Source organism: Thermobia domestica, chromosome 9, assembly GCF_964235325.1.
Source record: "Thermobia domestica chromosome 9, izTheDome1.hap1.1, whole genome shotgun sequence".
Taxonomy (NCBI): Eukaryota; Metazoa; Arthropoda; class Insecta; order Zygentoma; family Lepismatidae; genus Thermobia; species Thermobia domestica.
The window spans coordinates 120,434,176-120,446,931 of record NC_137462.1 but is presented as its reverse complement, the minus strand read 5'-3'; the positions used below and the strand labels follow the sequence as shown (position 1 = coordinate 120,446,931).

The 12,756-nt window shown below is 35.1% G+C and overlaps 1 protein-coding gene across 2 annotated transcripts in view; it reads right to left on the bottom strand.

Annotated features, from left to right (window-relative positions):
* Positions 1-287: 287 nt before the first annotated feature.
* The window catches only part of LOC145694974 (uncharacterized), a 90,507-nt gene continuing 78,038 nt past the window's right edge, over positions 288-12,756 (bottom strand). For both annotated transcript variants that reach the window (XM_081771788.1, XM_081771787.1), the window contains exons 10-11: positions 11,577-11,903; positions 288-5,104 (exon numbers count right to left, since the gene is read on the bottom strand). In XM_081771788.1, coding sequence (XP_081627914.1) covers positions 4,697-5,104; positions 11,577-11,903 — 735 coding nt within the window. In that variant the 3' untranslated portion in view covers positions 288-4,696. The remainder of the gene's footprint in view (positions 5,105-11,576; positions 11,904-12,756) is intronic.

The window sequence follows — 12,756 nt, the reverse complement described above, 5'->3', positions numbered from 1 at the left end:
TATATTGCTCTCCCAGGTTCCAACTATAAATGAGCCAACTGGCAACCTGTTTTCAAACAGTGGACTGTACTAACCCAAATTGTCTCGTACCGCGCTTCTACTATAGTGCCAACAATTCTCAGGGAGACGGGGCTTACCAGTCGGCTTGTAGCACTCATTCTTTTGGGATAATGTGTCAGCATTGGCACTTACGAAACAGCATACTTCAAAAAGTTCAGGCAAATATTCAAATCCCAATCATTTCTTTTAAAATAAGGTTTTCAAATAACTAAAATAAAAACAGATAATGAATTTAAATTTTTCTTTTATTCACATACAAAATGTTAAAAATATAGTAAACAGAAAAAAATCATTGTAACTCAGATTAATCATAACCTGCTTCTTAATTAAATATCTCAGGTATTAATCTTTAAATATTTATTTTTATTTGAGACACTAGAAAAGCTCTTCACATGCATCTAACAATATCTCAAATTATATTTTACATTATTACATCTCGAAAAGAAGGATTTAATCTTGAGTTACAAATATGACATTGTTTACACATTTTCTTTCTTTTTTTCTGTATGATAATGATTTCATGTATCAAGTGCCTATCTACAATATAAGCAGAATTCAAATATCAAACATTAACATTTAAAAATATTGTTTGTGGAAACTAAATTACAATCGCACGTACTAAGAAAACTTGCTTTAATTGTTACACAATTCAAACATACATTTGTATTTGAACTGTAAGCTTCTGAACAATAACTATGTGATGTCTTGACCCTAAATTCCACACAATATTTGGCAAATGTTAACGATTTTATCACCGGATAAGATATTTGCTCAACTACTGTTTCGTTTTTGCGCAACTCATTAGAAATAAAAATTTACATTGTTATAAACAATAATAACTTAAGATTATGGTTTGGTACACAATCATCTATTCCATTATTGATAGAATATCTCGCAACGCATCCGTTTCATTTTGCTGCGAATTTATAATAACTTTGTAGTTGTTTATTTAACGTAGTGCGGTTAGAAATGATCAATAATACAATATTCTTTTTTATATCATATTCTGATATGAGATTCACTATTGAATTTTCAAGTACAATTTTAATATATTGACATGTGGAAGAAAATAAATTGTGCTAGACATGTAGATACTATTTTATGTAATATATATATATATATATATATATATATATATATATATATATATATATATATATATATATATATATATATATATATATACATACACAACCGTTCAGTCCTGACTTATTAATTATAAGAAATGGACTCGCCGATTATTTTCAAGACATTTTAATCGAAAAAAAAATGACCGCGAATTACAAGATCAGAGACTCTGGAGAGCTACTATTCTGTGCAGCGTTCTTTAAAATTTCAAACATCTTTATTACTTTCCAAAATTTAGTGACATACATCGCTTAAGTTACAAAACTGCAAAAAGTGAGGAAACCGAGAGAAATGCTTTAAGACACAATTTATTATTTTCAGAAGATTGAAACTTTTCAAGTATTTATTGTTTGATTGCAGTAGCACTATTCAAAACACATGTATATAAATTGTGTACAGTATTTTATTAATAAACCTCCCCTTATTTCAGATCAACAAATTGTTTACTGTAACTATTACACAGTTTTGAAGGGATTTTTTTTTTTGTATTATTTTCAACTGTCCAGTAACTGTTTGTAAGTAATCGAAAACTTATTCTGTGTAGTGATTTTACTACATACTAAACCATGTAATTATTACATGAAATCCTCTTCACAAACGTGTCTTCCAACGGTGCTTACAAGCATATGCCGAAGTTGGCATTAGTATAAAAATTTTATTCGTGCTGATTTGTTTAGTGATCAAAGAAAAATTGTGGCGGTCTCCAGAATAAAATACTACAGAATTGAAAGTGAATAATTTAGGTTTTGTATGGTCATTACACTTAGAAAGCGTACCTTGATACTTCTGAAATTTATGGAGAACGTACACTACCTGTTTTGTTTTATATTATTTTGTTTTTGGAATAAAAACCCATACTTCCGAAGGAAACCTCTAACATATTTGTACAAGTGACCAACTCGATGAGTAGTAATACATTGTTATATTAACATGAATCTGTAGATACATGGCTCAATTAAATAGGTAGTCAAGTTACAGTGGTGTCAAAATAACAGGCTTTCCTATACTGTACTATGCATTTGTGTGATGTAGAGACATGGTGCATACGCAAATAAGACATTAATGTAAATTATTCTGAAATATTTTTCGTACCTTAAAGGGTGACAACAGTAAGATTTTCAGTATGATTTATGAACCGTACAGAGTATGTACAAGGGTGTATCCAAAAGTTCCAGGACAGTGCTCATACCATACAAACCGCTTGCGGTTCACGAGTTTCCCGCTAGGATGTGTTGCGGTGGTGTTTTGTGAGCCAGTGTGCCGAGTAGCGTGGTTTGAAGTGGAAGCGTTTGAATGTAGCACGTGTTTTCGTTTGTGTGTTGCATTAGCCATCTGCGATTTTTCTTATCTCGGCGGTATGGCGGAAGTTGAACAAAGGGTGTGCATCAAATTCTGTGTGGCATTGGTAAAACGCCATTACAGGCGATGAGAGCATCGTTTATGCTTACGACCCAGAAACTGAACTGCAGTCTTCTCAATGGAAGAGTCCTGGGTCTTCAAGACCCAAAAAAGCACGCATGGAAAGAAGCAAATTGAAGATGAAGCTTATTTGTTTCTTTGACCAAGAGGGGATCGTCCAGCGGGAATTTGTCCCACATGGAATCACGATCAATGCAGACTTCTACTGTGATGTCCTAAGAAGGTTGCGTGAAAATGCGCGTCGCAAAAGGTCACAGAAATGGCATAACGGTAACCTCATTCTCCACCACGACAATGCATTTGCACACCAGTCCTTTAAAGTGGTGCACTTTTTTGGCTAAGAACAACATGACAGTGGTTCCTCATACTCACCTGACCTGTCCCCTGTGACTTTCTTTTCCGCAAGCTGAAGCTTCGGATAAAGAGGCGAAGATTCGACACCATTCCAGAAATTCAAGAAGAATCGCAGCGGGTACTTGACACTATCCCCCCCCCCCCCAAAAAAAAAAAAGACTTCCAGAAATGATTCCAAGCATGGCAGAAACGCTGGGACTGCTGTAATAATACAAAAGGGGAATACTTTGATGAAGATGGAGGAATGTAACTTCAAAGGTAAGAAACTTTCATTTTGCATATTCAGTCCTGGAACTTTTGGATACACCCTTGTATTAATGATACGAAATGAGATTTAATGTTTAGCCTAAGAATTTTTGGAGTAATATATGAACAAAAGAGTAACTGAGCTAGATGTAGTATCAAACTAGTTCAGTAGTAGTACTGTCACTAATTATATATAAAAATAAAAGTTGAAAATAAATTTAATGCCATATATATCACAATATCAAATTGAATATTCATACTCAACTGGCAATAACTTTCAACACGAGGGAACATCATTATCCGAATAAAGGCGGATTAGAACTAAAAACGCCTAATAATAACGTGACTTCAAAGAGATACAGTTGTTAATTTATAGAGAGTTGGTGCGTTGATGTTCATTACTGTAGTATGTTGATCTTTACTCTGATTTAGCTGAGTAACAATAACAATACGTGGTCACTGTACACGTTAATAAAATAAAAGCGATATTCTTCATGAACTGAATTAAGTTTTACAATATTACTGTCATTCTCTGCAAGTTGGTGTTTGAAAGTTGAACCTAAGACAGATAATCTACAACTTCCTTAGTTTTCTATATAAGTACCAATTATGTGAATTGGGAATGATTTTACAAACCATTAATCAGAATTTAACAACAACTCTGCATGAACTAATATTCCTAAGTAGTCCCAATTCATCTTCTCACAATGATTGATCCAAAATATGGTGCTCGTTTTCAAGTGCGGTTTCCTGCACATTGTTCAATTTCTGTCTTGTTTCTTCGTACTGTCAAAAAGGCAGTTTCAGGATCTACAACTGGCCGCTTTAATACTTTTCATCGATTTGATTAATTTCATTCTGTTCTTTGCTGTAAAAATTACAGGTATCACTTACTGTTTAAATATATATTATGTGTGTATGGAAAATAATTACAAGGAATTACTAATATCAACACTTCACAACAGGGTGTACATTCCTACCCTTTTTACACAAAGTCAGTGAAAGTTATTGATTCACTTATCCACAGAAAGTCACTTATATAAATGTTCCTCCACAGCAATCAAAGAAAGCTGGCGTTGTCAGTTATAACAACCGAAAAAAACATTCCTCTAACAAGAGGAGTATTTATGTAAGACATCACATCTATTTGTGGTGCGCCTTTGCACGGAAAATATCAGTCTTTTTACTTCATAAAACTCAGGAGACAACTAAAATCGGATGACAATATGAAAAATAAAACTTGCACATTTACCATGACTTAATATGATGTCTAGAAATTTGAGGTTGTTCACTATATAAAGCTTTATACTGAAACTGGTGAAGAATATAGTCAATATTTATATACAATATGAATACATATAAAACAATAAGATACTTCGTTCTTTATATACACAGAAAATGGTGTGTACTACATTCTATTCAGTTTAATCAAATAAGCTAGTTTAAAAAACATTGACAACATGAAGTGGAAGATTGTACTACAATCGAATCACAAATTAACATCTGAAATACTTTCACGCCATGTTGCATGAAAAGGTACGATTTGTATTTGTACTTTAGTACTTGGCAAAGCTTGTGTTAAAAGTCTGAAGATATTTTGCAATGAAACAAACTCTACCCGAACGTCACTATCAGATTTCCTGCCCGTGGTGCTGCTTTTACCATCCTCAAGCTCAAGTTCTTTATTGTTAACCAACATGGTAGGCAGAGGTTTCATTATAGGTATACAGTCCAATTTTGATTTCAGTGTATTTGATTTCTTCTTTGCCGAATCAGTTGTACTTGCCATAAATAATTGGGTAACTCGAAGCATTTCGTAAGTTATCTCCCACACAAAATGAGTTAAGCGTGGCAGATTCATTACTCCTTTCAACACCAACTGGTTACTAAAGGCAGCCTGGAAGGGAAATACAAAATACTGATATAATCGTCTTTAGTATGGGCCATTTCACGCCAACGTGAGTTTGATCATATACATGGGCAAAGCAGTAAAACAAGTTTAAATATTTCCAGAAACTTAAAAAGAAAAGAAAGCTGAAACCATAAAATTAATTTCAAAGACATTAAAATATTCATTTCGATCCTAATTAAGAATTATCTCAAAAGTAATTGTGAAATAATATATCTAATGAAGATTCATGCAAAATGATAATTTTATAGCAAAAAACGATGCAGCTGGTAAACAGTAGGAAACTATTTCGTCACCGTAAGAGGCAGTTTTTGCCTCTTGGAACCGTGAATTTTAAGTACAAGCCATGTCCTAAGCTTATTTCATGTAGAGGTCCAAGCGTGTATATGGATGCTCCTGCCGTCCGAACCGGATTGACGTGCGTATGCGCCTTCCTTGCACCAAAAAGCCACCACGGATGCACAACGAACACTCCCTTGCAACATGTTGCATGATTTTGCCTCCTGTAGTTCCATTACCCACCCTCGCTAACACTCCGTTAAGCGTACTGAGCTCACCTACCCCATTCTAATGTCTCCAACGTTCACTCCCAATAAAGAATGAAAACACTTAACCACTTCCACAGCGCTGTTAACCACCGCTGTTGAATAGCTTTTCAGCAGTAATACATGCAAACATTTCTATATCACTTCCTTTCTGCTGTTAATATTTTCTACCAGCATATATACTGCCACCATCAGTAATGCGATGTAAGTTTGTCTTTTCCGCTAAAATACTATTTTTTGTTGTATTGTTGATTCCTATTACAAATCAGATTCAATACTTTTCTAAATGCTTTGGTTTTGGGCTCAGCTTTTCCTGCTTATTTACTGTCAATAGACGATAATTCTTTCAAAATCGCTCGTGACACAACGTATTATTTTTTACTTCTTCTCAAACTTTTGTCCTCCAAGTAACAATACATTGTTGCCTTGGAAGTTAATTTGAAATATTATTTATACTGTGGAAGTCCATGTTTCTGGTTTAAATGTCTTCTACATACATGTCTGCAAGTCTATTTAACGCTTTTAGAACCACTCTTTGTTCCATTGCTGAAGGGAGAAAAAACTGTTTCTCCCGATACAAAAATTTTCCAATACTCCTTTATTTATTTCTTTGATGGCAGAATGTATTTTTTGTATGTAAACTTATCCCGTAGCCAAAACAGATTGTTATCAGCTTTATCAATCAGCTTCAGTGTCAATTCAGTATCGATGGAGTAGAAATGTCGCCTCATGGGGATGAAAAATTTAAAAGTTAAACCTTCTTTTTTAATAATAACAATAATAATAATAATAATAATAATAATAATAATAATAATAATAATAATAATAATAATAATAATAAAAAGATTCGCTCTCGTCCCCAGGAACTATTCTGAGCGACAGGGTTGGCAAAAACCATGGTTTTTATTGAAAAAACAAACAGGTTTCTTTTGGTTTAAATAATTTGCTCTATATATTTATATTACATATGGACAGAAATAGGTTTGTTTCGCTTTGATGTTATTATGCAACAACAGGATTAGGCTGAAAGGGATCACATAAGCTTAAAGCGGAATCCAAACGCTTCTCAGTTCACATCCGAGAGAAATTGTTCTCCATAGGACTCGAAACCGGGACTAATTGGCCACAAATGCAATGAGTCTGCCGACTCACTCACTATATCATTTAATAAAATTAAAACAAAGTCCAATCCAAGCTAATGTTGGAAGCTACGTAGGCAGTTGATAAACTTTGCCAACTTTTATCAATATATTTAAGTAACCTTGGTTTCTTTATAAAACAATAAGCATTCAAGCAAGCAGCAATATACAATTTGGTATTGTTTCGTATGATTACGCTTAATATCCTTATGTAATACTTAGGTTATTAAGAAGAAGACTTCCGCTTAAATTGACATTCGAACCACTACTTGGTTTACACTTGAAAGAAGGGTTGTGGTTCGACCAAGAATTGAACATGGGACGCCTTGATTAAAAGGTGAAAAGAAGATAACTAATGCAGATAGTTTGATGTATGAAAAAGACACCATGAAGTTCACACAATTTAAAACATTTTTCGTTTTTTTTCTTTCTTTTTGGTTTAAACCAGTTTTTTTTAACAGCTGGTTTAAACCAACCAACCCTGCTGAGCGACGCGACAAAAAAAAAAAAAAAAAAAAAAATCCTTTGTGAAGCTCCCGTAGGATTCTATTTGTACTATTGTTATATGATCATCGCAAGGTGACTGTAACACCGAAATACAGGTGGCCCAAAAGTAGGTATACCCTGCACTGACCAAGTATAACATTCTAGTTTATGAGTTTATTTGCATCGGCTCTTCCGAGCTTAAGTAAAAATCCATTAAGAACAAATAATAAAGACACTAAGTCTACCTGATGGATAACAATAAGAAATTATATAAAATGCAATGAGCTGATCAGTACGGGACTGGATACCTATTTTTGGGTCACCCTGTATAAAACGATATGCCACTGACTCAAAGCCCAATTTTCAGCATAATATGTAGTTATTTTTCTACGTCTATCAGTCAGTCTCTAATTGGCGTAGACATTTGACACAAGAGACAGGATACGTAGAATAGAACCACCTCCTCCTAGTTCCGGTAGACATCAAAATGATATTAACCATTCTATTTATTCTTAGGCGTCATGTTTTGAACATGCCATGTATAGCATTGAAACGAAATAAAGTTTAAAATTATTATATATATAAATTGCAGAATATAACACTAGAAACAAAGAGATCTGAAAAACACATCGTCTCATGTCTGTTGTAACAGTATGAAATTTCGCTGTACAGTTTGTCCGTAATTAACATCTTCCTTGAGTATTCGGTTCTAAAGGTTTAAAAGTTCACTACAGTTCCTCCCGAAGTTCACTACAGTTCCTTGCACAATGTTCCAATTTTTGCAGACTAGTTAAAAAATCTGAAGACTTCCTCGCAACACTGTTCCGTAAGACTAATCGCATCCTAATCAGATCACAAATGGCATCCTTTCAAGTGTTGCTTGGGTTTGGAGAATAAGTAGTAGTCCGTCAGAGCTACATCTAGGGAATAAGGAGGATGATCTAGACACTGAAACCTAAGATTTTATAATATAAGGTGTCCCCCGATGGACAGGGACACTGCTCTGAAGGAACAACATTTCAGTTTTTTTCCTTTTCTTAATTTTCGGCGGCGTTTCGTTTTCAGTTTGTCTTTCAGTCTTGTGAGTAATGCAGAGTAATAATCTGCATTAAACATCTGACCTTTGGGCAGGCATCTGATGAATACGACTCAACCCATATCCCAGAAGAATGTAAACACATTCCCAGCCGACTTGTCTCTTGAACTTCTTGCGGTGAGTGGAAAGTGACTTATGGACTCCATAAGAGCCATTTCACTGACTTGTTTCGTTTCAGGATCGTAGTGGTACAACCATTTCTCGTCCATGGTGACTTCGGTATTGAGGTCAAAATGGGAGTTTCCTTCAAACCCTCACTCTTTCACGCTTTTGATCTGCTGACAGATTTTTGGGAATTCATTCTGCAGACAGCTTACGCATGCGCAAGTCATTAGGAATTATGTTATCAACGCGTTTCCGAGAAATGCCCACAATCTCTGCCACATGTCTTGCTGAGATTCTGCGATTTTCAAGAAATATGCCATGAATTTTATCCACGATTTCGGGTACAGTCACTGTTTTTGGTCTTCCTACACGTAGAGCATTATCTATTGAGAAATCACTATGTTTAAATTGTGCCACTTACTTCTTCACTACTGCATATGATGGAGGAGAGTTCCATAAGAGCGAGGCCTTTGCTCATTGACTGTCAGCGTAATTTGTGTATTTGGTTCTATACCCCCTGCCCAGTTGCTGGTGGTTCATGTATGCGGAAGTGGCTGTATTGTTTAAGCCTATACAGCACTTACACATATTTCCCTTATACGTAACTGAATAAAAACAAATAAGAGGAGAAAGGCACAAAATTTTCTTGGCTCAGGGACGGAATACATCTACATATTGTTTTTTTCATACTAATGTCTACTTGCTGAAGACTGATGATTTATGATGCAATGTCAAGTATCCCCGTATTGAAATCAAGTTTGTTGTGACGTGTATGACATTTTCCCAACTGTAAGGGTAGTGGAGTGAAGGAAATTTTTAATACGAGTTTGTACAATGAACTGGCCAATATAACTTGGATACAAATATCGGAGATACTGTCACACATAGATTTCTTCTTACTTAACTAAAACGTTCGTGCTGCTGTCAATATGTTATAACCTGAATAAAATGACGAACGTCCATAACGAATAAAATTAGGTATGATTCATGGCGCCAACCCGTTAGTTTCGAAGACGCTATTTTTTGATTACAAATCAACGTATTCATTAAAAATCGTTTTGGCATAAATACCTAGAGTTCACAGGAAAACATCGGCGAAAAGTAATAGTGGGCAGAAGAGAAGCCTCAGTATAAGGGGTTGTCGAGCATTGAAGAAGGTTCTTACTAAAGACCATACAGCGAACGCCACAAAAGAGACTTCGACCATCACAAGCCGATTGGAGTTTTATAACCTGAACACCAGCGGTTCAGTTTCAATTTCCAAATCGCTTATCACTGCCAACGCTTTAGCACGAAGATGGTACCAAGAACAGGTAAAGCGGACCGCCGCTGACTGAAAACTTGATATATAGTCCGATGAGTCCTGTTACAATAGGCCGTGTTTAAATATGGCAGACGTCCACAGATTGTCTTAATTGTCTTCTACTGGCTCTGTGATGCTGTGCGCCATAATTTCCTGTCTCCTGTGAATACTCTCAAAGGACGCACTATTGCCAGTGATGATATGGACATTTTAGGTAACGACTTGAATTCTATGTTGTTTACAACCAAAATGTACTTTCCAAGATAACAATGAGTCAATTCACACTGCTGGAACTACTGAGGCACAGTTTCATGAACATTAAGATCTCTCTCCTGGCCTGCCAAATCCCTAGATCTCAACATCATTGAACACTTGTAATTAGTTCTGGAGGTCAGACTCGGAAGCAGATATCCTCTGCCATCATCGCTGATGAACTGAGTGCTGCACTGCACACGTAATGGTACAACATTCCCCTGGAAACCATTTATGGCTTATATGCCTTCATTCCAGGACGAATCAGAGCTGTACTACAGGCTAAGGGTGATCTCACGCAACATAAATCACGTAAGCTGCATTTTCTTCAAGTGTCACCATTATTTTGATAACCAGCTCTATATATGTAGGTGTTTCTGTAGTTGAGTGTGTGTGATAAATAAAAGCAGCATACAAAATAGTATTGTGTATATAGTGTGAATGAGATGTTGACAGATTAATATGCATTGAAAACATTGCGTCTACTACATACCTAACAAAGCATCTGTTTAGAGACGTCGAATTTCCAGATTTTGCAGGGAAAACATTAACATAATAGATTTTGTTGAGTTTTACCACATTTTCCGACAAATGAAAGCAATCAACAACAGATTTTTCCTTACATCATTATCTATTTCGCCCTCTTAATTTTCTTTCTGAATTAGTGAACTTCAACCAACCTAAACTTAAACTGGATTGGATTTGAGCTTAGCGTCCCGTCCAGCAGCGAACCTACAGCTTAACGTGGGATCCGAACTACATGAGCTCCCGCTGGGAATTGAACCCAGGTCTACTACGCCAAAGGCGTGCACAATTCAACCAAGTTGAGATCACGTTACAATTTATCTCCTTACGTGTACTGATCCTTATCTTTATCTTTCCACACCCATTGTCAGAATTAATATACAGTTTTGTACTTTTACACTTAATAAAGAATGACTCTAAAATCTAATTTTCAATTTGTGAATTTGATTTTTTTTTATTTTTTTTTATAACTATAATACCGTGCGTGTTCTTTGGATCTAATAATAATGTTCTCTTAGACGTCCCAATGTACGATATTTTGGATTCACAAATTGCATCATAAGCACTTTCTACTTTGTGAGGGAGGGAACGGCACTAACATGAACGCTACGAAACAAGAATCCACCCATTTCCTTTTTAACCTTGGATCTTTTCAGAAAATTCGTAACCTTTATTTATTTATTTATTTATTTATTTAAGTACGTGGGTGATATTCTTTTAGTTTACCTATTCTAGTGGGTGATATTCTTTTAGTTTACCTATTCTACGCAAAAACTTGTTTTCACCATCATTAGTGTTAGTTCGATACATGTGCTGAGCGGCTGCTGTTACTCTTTGGTAATAGTCTCTAAAAACAACACTGAAACGCAAGTACAGGAAGTTTTCACAAAACTGACACATACATCATACAAAATGCTACTTATATTCTGCATTGACATTAACCTATCCTATTCACACACACGTCATATGAAATTACTTATATTCTGCTTCTACATACATAAATACTTACATGAGCTAAGTATGATGGAATGATAAGGAATTTCTTTAACTGTTGGCATGCTTTGATGGCCTCATCAAACTGAGGTTTCACATCAAAATTAATTAACTCGAGATGTGTGAGGTTTGGAAGATGACTCAAAGTGAACAAGAGTTCAGAATGAGGACCAGCACTGCCCTTTTCTAATCTCAGCTTCTGTAAGTTCCGTAGTTTGGCCACTGCTGAAGCGAACTCCTTTTTAAATATGGTACATTCTCCCAATTCTAACGACTGCAAATGTACCAAGTTGCCAATTACTTTCAACCCTGCGCTTCCCAGATCTTTGAAGGACGTCAAAGTCTGTAATTTAAAAGCAAATTATAATATATAACACGAATATAAATTTCTACTACTGAATACACATTTAAATAATATAAATATATACTACTGTTTTGAGAAACTCATAAATGCAATCCTGTATTTTCGCTTTTTTGAAATATAACAACTCTATTACGTGATTTCAAATTATTATTATTTTAAGGTTTCTCTTGCAATTAATTATTATGAAGTCATACATTTTGCTAGCGCATATCTCAACAATTGAGCAAGAACTTGAAGATGAAATATTTCAGTTTTACGTCAGACATGCTCTTTAAGTAAAAGAAGACAGATGGTTAATGAAAGTGCATTTGTGCGCAAGAATTGATGGAATGAGGATGTGGGAGAAAATAAAATCCACTAGCACAATGTTATCCACCACAATGTCACACAGTCTGAAATCAAGCCACGAACCCTCGTGCCAGAAGTGAGCGCTCTATACCATTAAACTATCGTTCCCTCCAGCAACTCGGAAATAATGACCCTTTTATTCCAGAGTTTCGTAAGTACTACGTATTGCTGAATAAAATTATTATCCCTATTTATTTAAAATAAATAAAATAAAAAAACGAGACTTGTGAAAACCTGTGAATGGTCTTTATTGACTACATGACGATTTTTACATTATATATGAAGAAAAATCTCGAAGTATTACACTGGCGAATAATTTGTAGATGTGAGATTGAGTTAATATCAAAATAAGATTGCTTTAACATATTACATCCTTCGATTTGAAGGATACTCCTGGGTAAACTGATTTTGAGTATCTGCTACTGCAAATTAAACAACGCAGTTCAGGACAAAATAGTAACCTTGAACTCCACTTAAGCTACTA